At 44.2% G+C, this 12,527-nt stretch overlaps 1 protein-coding gene across 4 annotated transcripts in view; it reads left to right on the plus strand.

The window, feature by feature from the left end:
• Positions 1-11,538, plus strand: part of rsu1 (Ras suppressor protein 1) — a 184,437-nt gene extending 172,899 nt beyond the window's left edge. For 2 of the 4 annotated variants that reach the window (XM_078227696.1, XM_078227698.1), the window contains exon 9: positions 9,790-10,301. In XM_078227696.1, coding sequence (XP_078083822.1) covers positions 9,790-9,892 — 103 coding nt within the window. In that variant the 3' untranslated portion in view covers positions 9,893-10,301. Of the gene's footprint in view, positions 1-9,789 lie in introns of all 4 variants that reach the window. The other 2 variants (XM_078227699.1, XM_078227697.1) reach the window with 2 other exon arrangements.
• The last annotated feature ends 989 nt before the right edge of the window (positions 11,539-12,527 follow it).

A 12,527-nucleotide genomic window follows, 5' to 3' on the forward strand; every position in this document is an offset into this window, starting at 1 on the left:
TGCTGGTGATTTCATGTCAGCGCTGAGAGGTACAGATCAGAATGAAAAGACATGGTTTGGTTCTTCCTTTGTCGCTTGGTATTTCGCAAGGGTTCCTTTCAATATCCGAACATGTCATTTTATTGTGGAGTTCCTCCCAACACTGAAATCCAAGCCTGTATGTATTTTAAAACTATTCTTCTTCCTAATTTTTAAACTGGATTTATCTGCTGAACACCCTCTCTCAAAGTTGTCTCCAGAACAAAAGAATTCTCTTCTCAGTTTTGGGGATGTCACATCTTGTTATGCCTATGAAGCTTCTAACAGACCACTTGGGACTGTTCAGATCAATTTCGAGGGGAACCTGCATCCGATAAGCCAATCTTAGCCTGTTGAGACATTGGCTTCCCAAACACCAGACCCTCAACACAAATGGCATCCGTTTCAACCCATAGGGGCCGATTTTACCAAATCGGGTCTGGTCGTCAAACAGATCCGCGCCCGGCAGCCGCGCTCCAGCGCGCCCATACGCCTTTTTTCGGCGCCGGTCTATTGGGCGGGGCTTAGCGCTATTGGAGCAGCCGGAGCTCCAACTGCGCAGTTCGGAACAGACCGCAGGCAGCGCGCCCGGGCGCGAAAGGCAAAGCAGCACAGACAGCAGAGAGGATGAAAGGAATTCCCTTTGGAGGATAATGTCCACGTTATAATCACAGGAACTAAAAACCTGACAGGCCAAAATCTGGGATAATACAGGACAGGGATGGGGGATATACATTTTGAAATATTATCCCAGATTTTGGACTGTCAGGTTTTTAGTTCCTGTTATTTGGACATTATCCCCCAAAGGGAATTCCTTTCATCCTCTCTGCTGTCTGCGCTGCTTTGCCTTTCCCTGGGGGCGGGGATGGAGAAGGGGAGTGACGTGTCTGCCCCGGGGGGGTGGGATCCCTCCTCCTCCGGTGGGGAGCAGGGATCGGCCGCAGACTGGCAGTGCCAGTCCCTCCCCCCCCCCCCCGCCCCCCCTCCCCCCAGGGGAGACACGTCACTCCCCTTCTCCATTTCTCCCCCCCCCCCCCCCCCCGCCCCCAGGGACACACACGACACTCCCCTTCTCCATCTCCCCCCCCCCCAAGGGAAAGGCAGAGCAAGGCCAGGAACATGCAGGAGGCTGCCGACGGACTGCAGATCGGAAGGATGGTGGAGGGAGACCAGCGATCAAGCCAGGTCGGGGGTGTGCCTCCCAGGGGGGTCCGATCCTGGGGTGGGGGGGGTCTGCCGGCGGGGCCTGCCTCCCAGGGGGGTCCAATCGGTGGGTGGGGGGGGCGGGTGGGCTGCCGGGGTGGTTCGTGGCGGGGAGGGGGGGGGATTGGCTTCGGCAGTTCCCCTGCTGAATTAGAGTCCCATTCGGACTTTTATTTAGCAGGTTCGTTTAATGCGCGGACGCGAAATGGGCTGCAACCTGGTAAAGTCGGATTCGTTGGGCGCAAGCTTCATTAAGTCGATTTTAAAATGCATTTAAATCGTCGCGCCGGCCGATTCGGGCACGCGCCAGACCCGCGCCCGGATCGGGGCTCGGTATAGACGCCATGAGTTGGGTGCAGATCGAGTTTTAGGCCCGACGCCCAACTTTACCGCAATTTCGTGCCTGAAAACGGGTGCGAAATTTTGGTAAAATCGGGCCCATAATGGCTGAGACATTATCAGTTCCGAAAACAAAGCTCAGAGGCAAAGGAAATTTGGCATGTCCACTACGACACTCACCAGCTTTTACAGATGCACCATAGAAAGCATTCTTTCTGGTTGTATTGCAGCTTGGTATGGCTCCTGCTCTGTCTAAGACCACAAGAAAGGACTAAGAGCCATGAATGAAGCCCAGTCCGTCATGCAAACCAGCCTCCCATCCATTGAATCTGTCTACACATCCCTTTGCCTCAGAAAAGCAGCCAGTATAAGTAAGGAGCCCATGCATCCTAGGAAAATGATACAAAAGTCTGGGAGGTCACGTACCATATGATTCAAGAACAGCTTCTTTCCTGGTGCCATCAGACCTTTGAATGGACCCACCTCACATTTAAGTTGATCTTTCTCCCCACCCTGGTTATGACTGTAACATTACACTCTGCACCCTCTCCTTTCCTTCTCTATTTATAATATGCTTTGTATAGTGCGCAAGAAACAATACTTTTCACTGTATCCCACTATATGTGACAATAACAAATCAAATCAAAGCCAAATTCCCGACAGTGGATAAACATCCTTTGTTGAAGCCACTGTGGTGAAGGAAGGTCACGTGACCCAAAATTCTGGCCGTCTGAGCAGTTTAATATTACCTTTCCAAACTGTGCAGTGGTTTTCTGTTTAACATGTAACTGGCAGGGGACACAGCAGCAAGCTCTGTCCAGGTTGGACACCAGCCAATCTGACCTGACTCTACTGGAAGATTTTGTATAATTGTCTACAGAACTGATGCAATCTCTGCGTGCCTACTTCATCTTGCAGCATCAATGCCACCTGAAAAGTGAATCTTACAACATGAGTCTCCAGCCAGCTGACCATCAAATGCTTGCGTGAAAGCATTCCACATTGAACCCTGACTTGGGACTCTGGAACTCACGTGAACCGATATTCAGTTTTTCTGTGGTCCTTGTATTGTAAATCTTCTTTCTCTATCCCTTCCTTTACTGTGACAAATATGAAGTGATCATTTGCAACCCTTTTTGTGGATTTTGAATGTGTACAATAAACTAATCTGCTGAGTTGATCCTAACTCCAGTTTGCTGTGGGATTATTAGTAAAACTGGATCACACTAAAACCAAGGGGTTAGGAAAATAAGCCACTGCTTACAAGTTTTTTTTTAAAAAACAAGCTAATTTGAAACACCTTCTGCTAACAGACGGGGAGGAGAACTGACCCGCCCCCCCCCCCCCCCCCCCCCCACTCCTGTCTATAACACTATAAGCCCAAGTTCTCTAGGGCAATTTGACAATGTGGTGATGTCGTTGAACCCATACTCTTCAGCGAATTCCTTAACTTCCCTGGATGTGAACTGGGCGCCAGTATCACATCTTAATCTTTCAGGAATTCCTTGCTCAGCAAATAGAACTCGTACTGTGTGGCTCAAGTTTTTTCATCTTGAGGATAAAAGGAAACTTTGCGTAGGAGCCTGAAACTATGAGATCCCATTCTTGATTGTGGCTCCCACAGTATGCCATGATCTGGTTGGTGTTTCAGTAGCTATCATCTCTTTCTGCTGTGTGTTTCTCTACTTCTGGCATACATTTCATATAGACAGCATCTTTTCAATGCCTTGTATTATGCCTATTCAGTACACAGCTCATCTGGCTCTAAGCTTACACTTCTCCATTCCCATGTGGCCTTCGTGTATCTTTTGGAGAAGTTCTTCCTATGTTGTTTTGGGTATGATTATTTTTGATCTGGTGAGCAGAACACCTTCCAGTGAGATGTCACCTCTGACAGACCAGTATTGCTTGCTGAGTTTGCTGTTTCTTATCAGGCCATCCTTTAATCACTTGCTGAGAGAGTATCTGTAACTTTTCATCCTTGCTAGTCTTATCTCTCTTTTTTTCTGTTTCATTGGTGTTACATTCACACGGTGATGAATCTTTATACCTAGATCTTCTATCTCATGTTTTTCCTGTGACAGAAACCGAGACGGAGTATCTGCCAGCACCACTTCTCTTCCTGGTTTGTGTTTCAGAGTGCAATCATAGCTCTGAAGCCTTCTGGTCCTGCCAAAGGTGACCCCACGTGGCAGGTTGGCTGGTGAGCAGTGCAAATGGCCACTGACTTTGATTTGATTTCTTATTGTCACATGAATTGGTATACAGTGAAAAGTATTGTTTCTCGTGCACTATACAGACAAAGCATACCATACATAGAGAACAGTAAGTAGTCTCACAACACCAGGTTAAAGTCCAACAGGTTTATTTGGTAGCACGAGCTTTCGGAGCGCTGCTCCTTCATCAGGTGAGTGAGCAACGCTCCGAAAGCTCGTGCTACCAAATAAACCTGTTGGACTTTAATCTGGTGTTGAGACTACTTACTGTGCCTACCCCAGTCCAACGCCGGTAACTCCATCATACAAAGAACAAAGAAAATTACAGCACAGGAACAGGCCCTTCGGCCCTCCAAGCCTGCACCGACCATGTTGCCCGACTTAACTAAAACCCCAAAGAACAAAGAAAATTACATAGAGAAGGAAAGGTGAGGGTGCAGAATGTAGTGTTACAGTCATAGCTAGGGTGTAGAGAAAGATCAATTTAATAAAAGGTGGGTCCATTCAAAAGCAGGGAAGAAATTGTTCTTGAGTCGGTTGGTACATGACTTCAGACTTTTGTATCTTTTTCCCAAAGGAAGAAGGTGGAAGAGAGTATGTCCAAGGTGCATGGGGTCCTTAATTATGCTGGCTGTTTTCTGAGGCAGTGGGAAGTGTAGACAGAGTCAATGGATGTGAGGCTCGTTGTGGGACCAAAAAATCCCATCAGTGGCCAATGGCAAGCTACTTCCACCACTGGGAAGCGTGTTGGAAATTCCAGACCCTCGTGTCTTTTAGGAAAATACTGAATGTCAATCTGCACTTTTCTTTAAATTACACAAATGCCTGTGTAACATCATTAGCTTCCCAATTCTTTATGCGCTATAGCTGTGCATTCATTGCTGTGTCAGTTGACATTTCTTTTTTTGTCTTTACACAATTCACATTTTTTCTTCTCGCGCTAAAGTGATTGATTTTCCAAATCAACATTAAATTAATTTAAAATGCTTTAAGTCACAGACGCTTGCTGCTACCATGCTATATGTTCTTTTCATTCCTAGCTGTTGCTGTAATCGTACTCTTAAGATTGTAAGGGTCAAAAAATTCAGGCTGGAATTCTTTGGCCAACCACGCCGGCGAGATCCTCTGGTCCAGCAGTGCACCCCCACCTGCAGGTCTCTTGGCAGCATGGGATGGCTTCAATGGGAAATTCCATTGGCAGCAGCGGGACCAGAGAATCCCGCCCCCAGCGAATGGCATGCCACTTCCCGCCACCGAGAAACCAGCAGGTGGGAGGACAGAAAATCCCGCCTTTGATGTTTAATTTTGCCACGTTGTCTGGTCCAAAAGAAGAACCAGATTAAACTGGTTATGTACACATCGCTTCAGTCTCCACTGTTGCTGTGAATTGCGCCCCCCCCTCACCCCCCACCAGAACATTTAGTAACACGCTAGTTCCTAGATATTTACAGATAATATGTAGCTGATACCAAGGAAATTGATGGATTTGAGTGTGGTGGAGCAAACAATGAGGGGCAAGCCATCACCTTATTGCAGGGTAAACAGACTCAACAGGACAAATAACCTAGCCTGCTCCTTTATTATATTCTTATGAGCTGAGATGATATAGTTTTACGATAATAAAAGCAAAGTACTGTAATTGCAGGAAATCTGAAATATAAGCAGACAATGGTGATCTGGTAGCATCTGGGGAGAGAAATAAAGTTTACGGCAAAAATCTCCAACCTCGTTCGCAGCTGGGATTCTCCGGTGTCGCTGAAAGTGAATGAGGTTTTGGTTGTAACGCCAAATTCTCCGTTCTCACTTGCAGTGGGGCAGGCATGGACGAGATTGGAGAACACCGCCCTTAATGATTCAAGTCCGCATGAATCTATTTTTGGTATTGTTTTGTGTTTTGTATTTATCTACAAGATAGATTCTCGGTGGGAATTTTACTGTGTTCAGTTTCACACCCCAACCCATCTTGCCAATGTTCTCCTTTCCTGTAGATGTTTGACTTTGCCGGAGATTAGTGTCGTGGTTACTGACCACCCTCAATACTTTGCCCAGGAGCAATGTTCACTCATTTGCTTCATTGTGAATGTGAAATGACAATTGTAACAAAGGAGAGCGGGCCGCACTGCATACTTTCCTGTGCTCACCTAATATCCAAATACTAATGACCTCAGTAATGGTGGCACAATGGTTAGCACTGCTACCTCAGAAGCGCCAGGGACCCGGGTTCGATTCCGGCCTTGGGTGACTGTGTAGAGTTTGCATATTGTCCCCATGGTTCTCCCACCCACAGTCCAAAAATGTGCAGCTTGGGTGGATTGATCATGCTAAATTGCCCTTAGTGTCCCAAGATGTGTAGGTTAGGTGAATTAGCGGGGTAAATATGTGGGGTTGGGGGGACAGGGCGGGGGGCAGACCTGGGTGAAATGGCCTGTCAGGGAATCGGTGCAGACTCGATGGGTCGAATGGTCGTCTTCTGTATTGTAAGGACTCCATGATGATTAGAAGCAAAAAGCCTGCCCGGTTGGCTTTTCTTTCCCCTCCCTAACCAAGGGACACTGAGACCAGTTGTAGCACCTTCACCACCTGCTAAGGTCAGCTAACTCGCACAGAGCCTGAGAGCCAAATCTGGAGCCTTCCTGATCCGTTGGGCTGGGCTCAGCTGCTCACTAGATAAAAGAATTTGGTGAGCGTGCAGAATTTCCATTTTCTTCAGGATACACTGGGTAGCATTTGTCATTGCTCAGTTGATTGCGCCCGTCAGTGCTGGCTGTTTCCAACTAATCCCTGTGTGTGCTGCTATCTGATGATGCAATCTTTCAATCCAGTGCAGAACTAGCAAATGTTGTGAAGGGGTTTGGAAGAGATGGTAAAGGGAGGATGACATTCTGATCAATTTATTTTTCTTAGTTTTCAGTTCGAATAGTATGATTAAAGATCACAGTTTTATTTGGAACAAGCCTATCCCAATTTAGCAACTAATTTTAAAGCAATTATATAATGGATTGAAATCATATTTCTAGTTTTTTTTTGCTGTCCTGTTTGTAATGATTTTTGGTTAGTGCCATATTATAAATTCAGTGGATAGTTAATTTCTGTATTAATGAACATAATCTACTAAACTGCATGTGACTTAATTAAAAGTTTATAAAAAAGAAAGACTTAACGGGCTAGAAATAAGCTGCATCAATTGATTCTTCCTGCATTTATTAACTCTGGTGTATCCTTTCAATCCCCTGAGACAGTGTCTGCTGAACTGTGCGCAATGCAATGACAGCTTAGACCTCTGATACATAACCAAAGGTCTCAGCTAATATCCTTCCTATCATCTCTGCCTGTTTTTATTAAGTTGGAACATTGTTGTTAGTCGACTGATAAAATTTAATGAGCATCTTTTCCAATTGATTATCTTTTTAAGTTCTGTTCATTCTAACCACCATCTTCCCAATCTTCTTACCCCGGTCACATTAGTAAGCAGCAGTGTTTTTTATTCTGAATAAAATTAACATAACTCTACTGCAAATTTCGCACGTACATGTGCAAAAATATTTTATGCATACTGTAAATTGATTTTGAAATTTGCATTGTTATCAATAATACAAAGTGAAAAGTTGAATGGACAAACATTTTTAATCTCTTTTGAAATAATGCAGCTATTTAATACTGAATATAACAATTTAAAAAAAAAATAATAATTTGGTGATGAATACAAAATACCTTTGGAAAAATAGCAGGTGACCCAGAATTTTGAGTAAGTTTCAAAGCACATAAATAAAATTAACTTGCACAAATCAGGCTAACATAGAAAAACTACAGCACAAACAGGCCCTTCGGCCCACAAGTTGCGCTGGTCATGTCCCTACCTACCTAGGCCTATATATAGGCTTACCTATAACCCTCAATCCTATTACGTCCCATGTACTCATCCAGAAGTCTCTTAAAAGACCCTATCGAGTTTGCCTCCACCACCATTGACGGCAGCCGATACCACTCACCCGCCACCCTCTGAGTGAAAAACTTACCCCTGACATCTCCTCTGTACCTCCTCCCCAGCACCTTAAACCTGTGTCCTCTCGTAGCAGCCATTTCAGCCCTGGGAAAAAGCCTCTGAGAATCCACCCGATCTATACCTCTCAACATCTTGTACACCTCTACCAGGTCACCTCTCATCCTTCGTCTCTCCAAGGAGAAAAGACCGAGCTCCCTCAACCTATCCTCATAAGGCATGCCACCCAATCCAGGCAACATCCTTGTAAATCTTCTCTGCACCCTTTCAATAATTTCTACATCCTTCCTGTAATGAGGCGACCAGAACTGAGCACAGTACTCTAAGTGGGGTCTGACGAGGGTCTTATAAAGCTGCATCATTATCTCCCGACTCCTAAATTCAATCCCTCGATTGATGAAGGCCAGCACACCACACGCCTTCTTAACCACCTCCTCTACCTGCGAGGCCGATTTAAGAGTCCTATGGACCTGGACCCCAAGGTCCTTCTGATCCTCTACACTGCTAAGAGTCTTACCCTTGATATTATACTCCTTCATCCCATTTGACCTGCCAAAATGTACCACCACACATTTATCCGGGTTGAAGTCCATGGAAGGGTCTTTATCAGAGACCTAATAGTCCAGAGATTCTCTTTGCTGAAAATCCAATTTTGTTTTCAGTCTATAATACAAAAGCAAAATGTTGTGGATGCTGAAAATCTGAAGTAAAAGCTGCAATTGCTGGATACACTCAGCAGGTCTGGAGAAGTTTGTGGAGAGAAAAATAGAGTTAACGGGCTGAGTTTTCAAACAGTCATGCTAATTCCCGCCATCACCCAGCTTGCATCGCCAAGAAATGTTCATTTCTAGGAGGATCAGAGGGTGATGCCTATTTACCCACAAGCAGCAGATAAGCCACTCTGCAGATTCCAATTTGAATGTATGCCTCCTCCATGCCCCCCACCATCCCCACATTGAGGCTGAAGGAGTGGTGAGGGAGGGAGCTGTACAAAGCTCCATCAAGCTAAGGAAAGCGCTTCCCTCACCCCAATCCCTGCTCCTGAGCCCGCCATAGCCGTCAGGCCATAGCTGTGGCCGTTGAATGGACTGTTTGTTTGTCCCTGGACGATAAAGGGCTGGCAGCTATGTGGCCTTTTTGATAATAATGAAATGTTTTTCACAGGGAGTTGCCCCCTCTCTCTCTCTCTCTCTCTCATACTACATTAACAGCTCTCACCTCTGACAGTGGGGCTGCTGATTTAGCAGTACTGGAGGCCTCCGGAGCCTACCCGCCACCCTCAATTGGGCAGCAAACATCCACTCTGGCCTGCTCATTAAAAATTACTTTGTGCTTCAGGTGCAGAAGTGGGCTCGGGACCTGAAAATGACCCCACATGGGTTCCCGACCGCAGGACAAAAATTTAGCCCCCACATTACAAGTTGGTGACCTTCCACAAAAACTAATGAAAGGTCACTGATGGGTATGTAACTCTGTCCCTGCCTGCACACAACGCCAGCATCTCCACATCATGCACAGATGCTGCCCAGACCTGCTGCGTATTTCCAGCATTTTATTCTTAACTTTTTTTTGAGATTGCTTAATGGCTCTTAAAAGCTTCTTCAGCTGTTGTTTACTTACCTTTTGACTGTGTGTAATTGGAATAAATAAGGGACCTAAAGTCTAATTACCAGTTAAATTTAAGTTAAATCTTTTGAATAGTCATTTGTGTACTGTGGCTCTCCAGCCTCCTAAATTGCAAGCTATTTTGTCAACATTTAATCGGCAGTATTTATTAATGTGGCATTGATGGCTGTGTAGCTATCCTGAAGCCATCAATCATGCTGAAATAGGCTGGGAGGCCTCTGACACTATTTCTCTCTGTCACTGTATTGACCCCCAGGGCTTTCTAGTTGAGCATGAAGCTCAGTGCTGCAAATGGCTATTCTATCTCTCTAGTTAACTGTAATTGTATTGCTGTCTTTCTTTTTAATATTGGCAATTTTACAAGCTATCGCTTCTGTTGTCTTACAGCCTTTATGGTCGACATATGCAAGCGAACCCCGAACCACCAAAGAAGAACAACGACAAGACTAAAAAGATAAGCCGGAAGCCTCTGGCTGCTAAGAACAAATGAGGGAGCCAATTGATTTTCACCTTGTTGTTAATTTCTTCTTGCATGTGCCTCTGACCTGTATTTATTACCTCAACTATCCTAATGCGTTATGCCAGGAACAGTATATTTGTGCCTATGGTAGTTTTTAAACAGTTGAATATCCTGAGGTGATTATATGTATACCCCATAGCTTTAACATTCTTTTCATAAGTGCCATAAAACCTCTGTCACCAATAACAACACTTTTGGAAACAGCCACAAAAATGTCCTATTCATAAATGTTACAGAGAAGAAAATATTTCTGCAAAGTGAAAATGTAGACCTTTGCATTGGTATCACACATGCTTTCAAAATTGTTCTTTTGCTGATGTATCCTAATTTTTACTGCTCTTACAGTTTTTAAATAAAATCTATATTTATATGTAGCATTAATTATCTTCTCTAGTATATGTTTATATAATTGCATCTACTGATCTGCCCAGTCATGCCAAAAGGAACTAAAGCAAATTACAAGAGGCCTAGTTAGAGTGGATGGGAAGAACCATTTTCCTTCGCAATCAGGTCAAGGACCAGGGGCATAGATTTAAAGCAATTGGTAGGATGATGAGAAGTGAGTTGAAGAGAATTTTTTTTACTCAGAAGATGGTGGGGTTTGGAACTCAGTGGACAATAGTGTCAGAAAGCTTCATACATTCAAAAAAATTACTTGGATGTACACTTTGCAGTGCTGTAACCTACACACTTGTGCACCAAGTGCTGGAAAGTGGGATTAGGCTGAATGGCTGCTTTTCAGCTAACATCGACACAATGGGCTGAGTGGCCTCCCACTGTGTTGTAAGTTTCAATGATTCAGTAAGTCATTTGTGAATTTTCTGTAAATTAAATGGGGAAAGCCACCCTTTGTGTATGATTGGCACTATGCTGAGTTCAAAACTATCAACCGCAACTAAATGAAATGAAATGGATTTGGCGGATGTTACATCTGCATTATTTTGTAAATAGACAGCTGCTTGCAATTATTTCACAGTGTCTGTTCCATGATCAATTTGAATTATTATTGAGTATTTAGAAAATTTATTTTGCATGCCAACCTGTCTTTTATTTCTACAGGATAACAGAAACATAATTTAATAGCCCCACTGAGATGTCTCTCCTGTAGCATTCTGTACCTGATATGCAATCAGGCCTGTCGGCCAGGCTAGTTTCCTGGGTGGAAATTCTGGGGGTCGGGAGGTGGAGAGAAGGAAAAAAACTCAGTAGTTAAAACATTAGGAAAATGCAGTCTTCCGACCAGAACCCCTCCCTCCACCCTATCCCACCATCTTGGTTTGGAAATCTAGCCTCTCTATAGACCAGGGTCCAGTGGTTTAAGAACTATTTGAAGAAAATCTGCTAATTTTGGAGTTCTGGGCTCCATCGGGGCAGGACTGAAAGTAAGCAGCTGTCAGAGAAGTGATTAAAATATTAAAATAGCTTATTAAGTATGTTTTAACCCTCAGTTCTGCCTTTATCAGCCAGGGCATCTGTTTCCCAACCTGTCAGCCACCCAGCAGGATCACTGAGACAAGTACACAGCAGGAGAAGCTTCATCAATGAAACTGACAAGCTGGGAAGTCCTGCTGCAGCTCCCAGTATTTTATTATCACTTATTAAAGTGATTGTACAGTGTGTACTTTGGACCTGTGGTTTTTGAATCTTCAATCATTCTCATTTCTTAATGGTCAATTAATGATCATCTCTCTGCACAATGGATTGGGAACACTAATATCTAATTGAGTGAAACCACTGTTGTGTTTGAATTATGGCCTCCCACATTATCTTGGCTCTATTAATAAATAGAGTCAGAGGTTTACAGCATAGAAACAGGCCCTTTGGCCCAACTTGTCCATGGCGCCCCTTCTTTTAACCCCTAAGCTAGTCCCAATTGCCCGCATTTGGCCCATATTCCTCCATACCCATCTTACTCACATAACTGTCTAAATGTTTTTTAAAAGACAAAATTGTACCCACCTCTACTACTATCTCTGGCAGCTTGTTCCAGACATTCACCACCCTCTGTGTGAAAGAATTGCTCCTCTGGACACTTTTGTATCACTCTCCTCTCACCTTAAACCTATGCCCTCTAGTTTTAGACTCCCCTACCTTTGGGAAAAGATATTGACTATCTAGCTGATTTATGCCCCTCATTATTTTATACACCTCTGTAAGATCATCCCTCAGCCTCCTATGCTCCAGAGAAAAAGTCCCAATCTATCCAGCCTCTCCTTATAACTCAAGCCATCAAGTCCTGGTAGCATCCTAGTAAATCTTTTCTGCACTCTTTCTAGTTTAATAATATCCTTTTTATAATAGGATGAACAGAGCTGTACACAGTATTCCAAGTGTAGCCTTACCAATGTCTTGTACAACTTCAACAAAACGTCCCAACTCCTGTATTCAATGTTCAATAGTCTAGCTTGTTTAATATTTTGCCTACTGGCTTTGTTGGACTGGTTCTCTGCAGGCTGCTGAAGACTCAAGGTATGACCTGAATCATCTTCAGTTGCAAGATAAATATTTGCTTTGTGAGATCAACATTTTAATGTTAGTGATTGATTTTATGCTAGTTTGCTGGCAGCGGACAGTGCAGATAACGGGAAGCCCCATCGACCAACAG

The sequence above is a fragment of the Mustelus asterias genome, chromosome 2 (genome assembly GCF_964213995.1).
Source record: "Mustelus asterias chromosome 2, sMusAst1.hap1.1, whole genome shotgun sequence".
In the NCBI taxonomy this organism is placed as follows: Eukaryota; Metazoa; Chordata; class Chondrichthyes; order Carcharhiniformes; family Triakidae; genus Mustelus; species Mustelus asterias.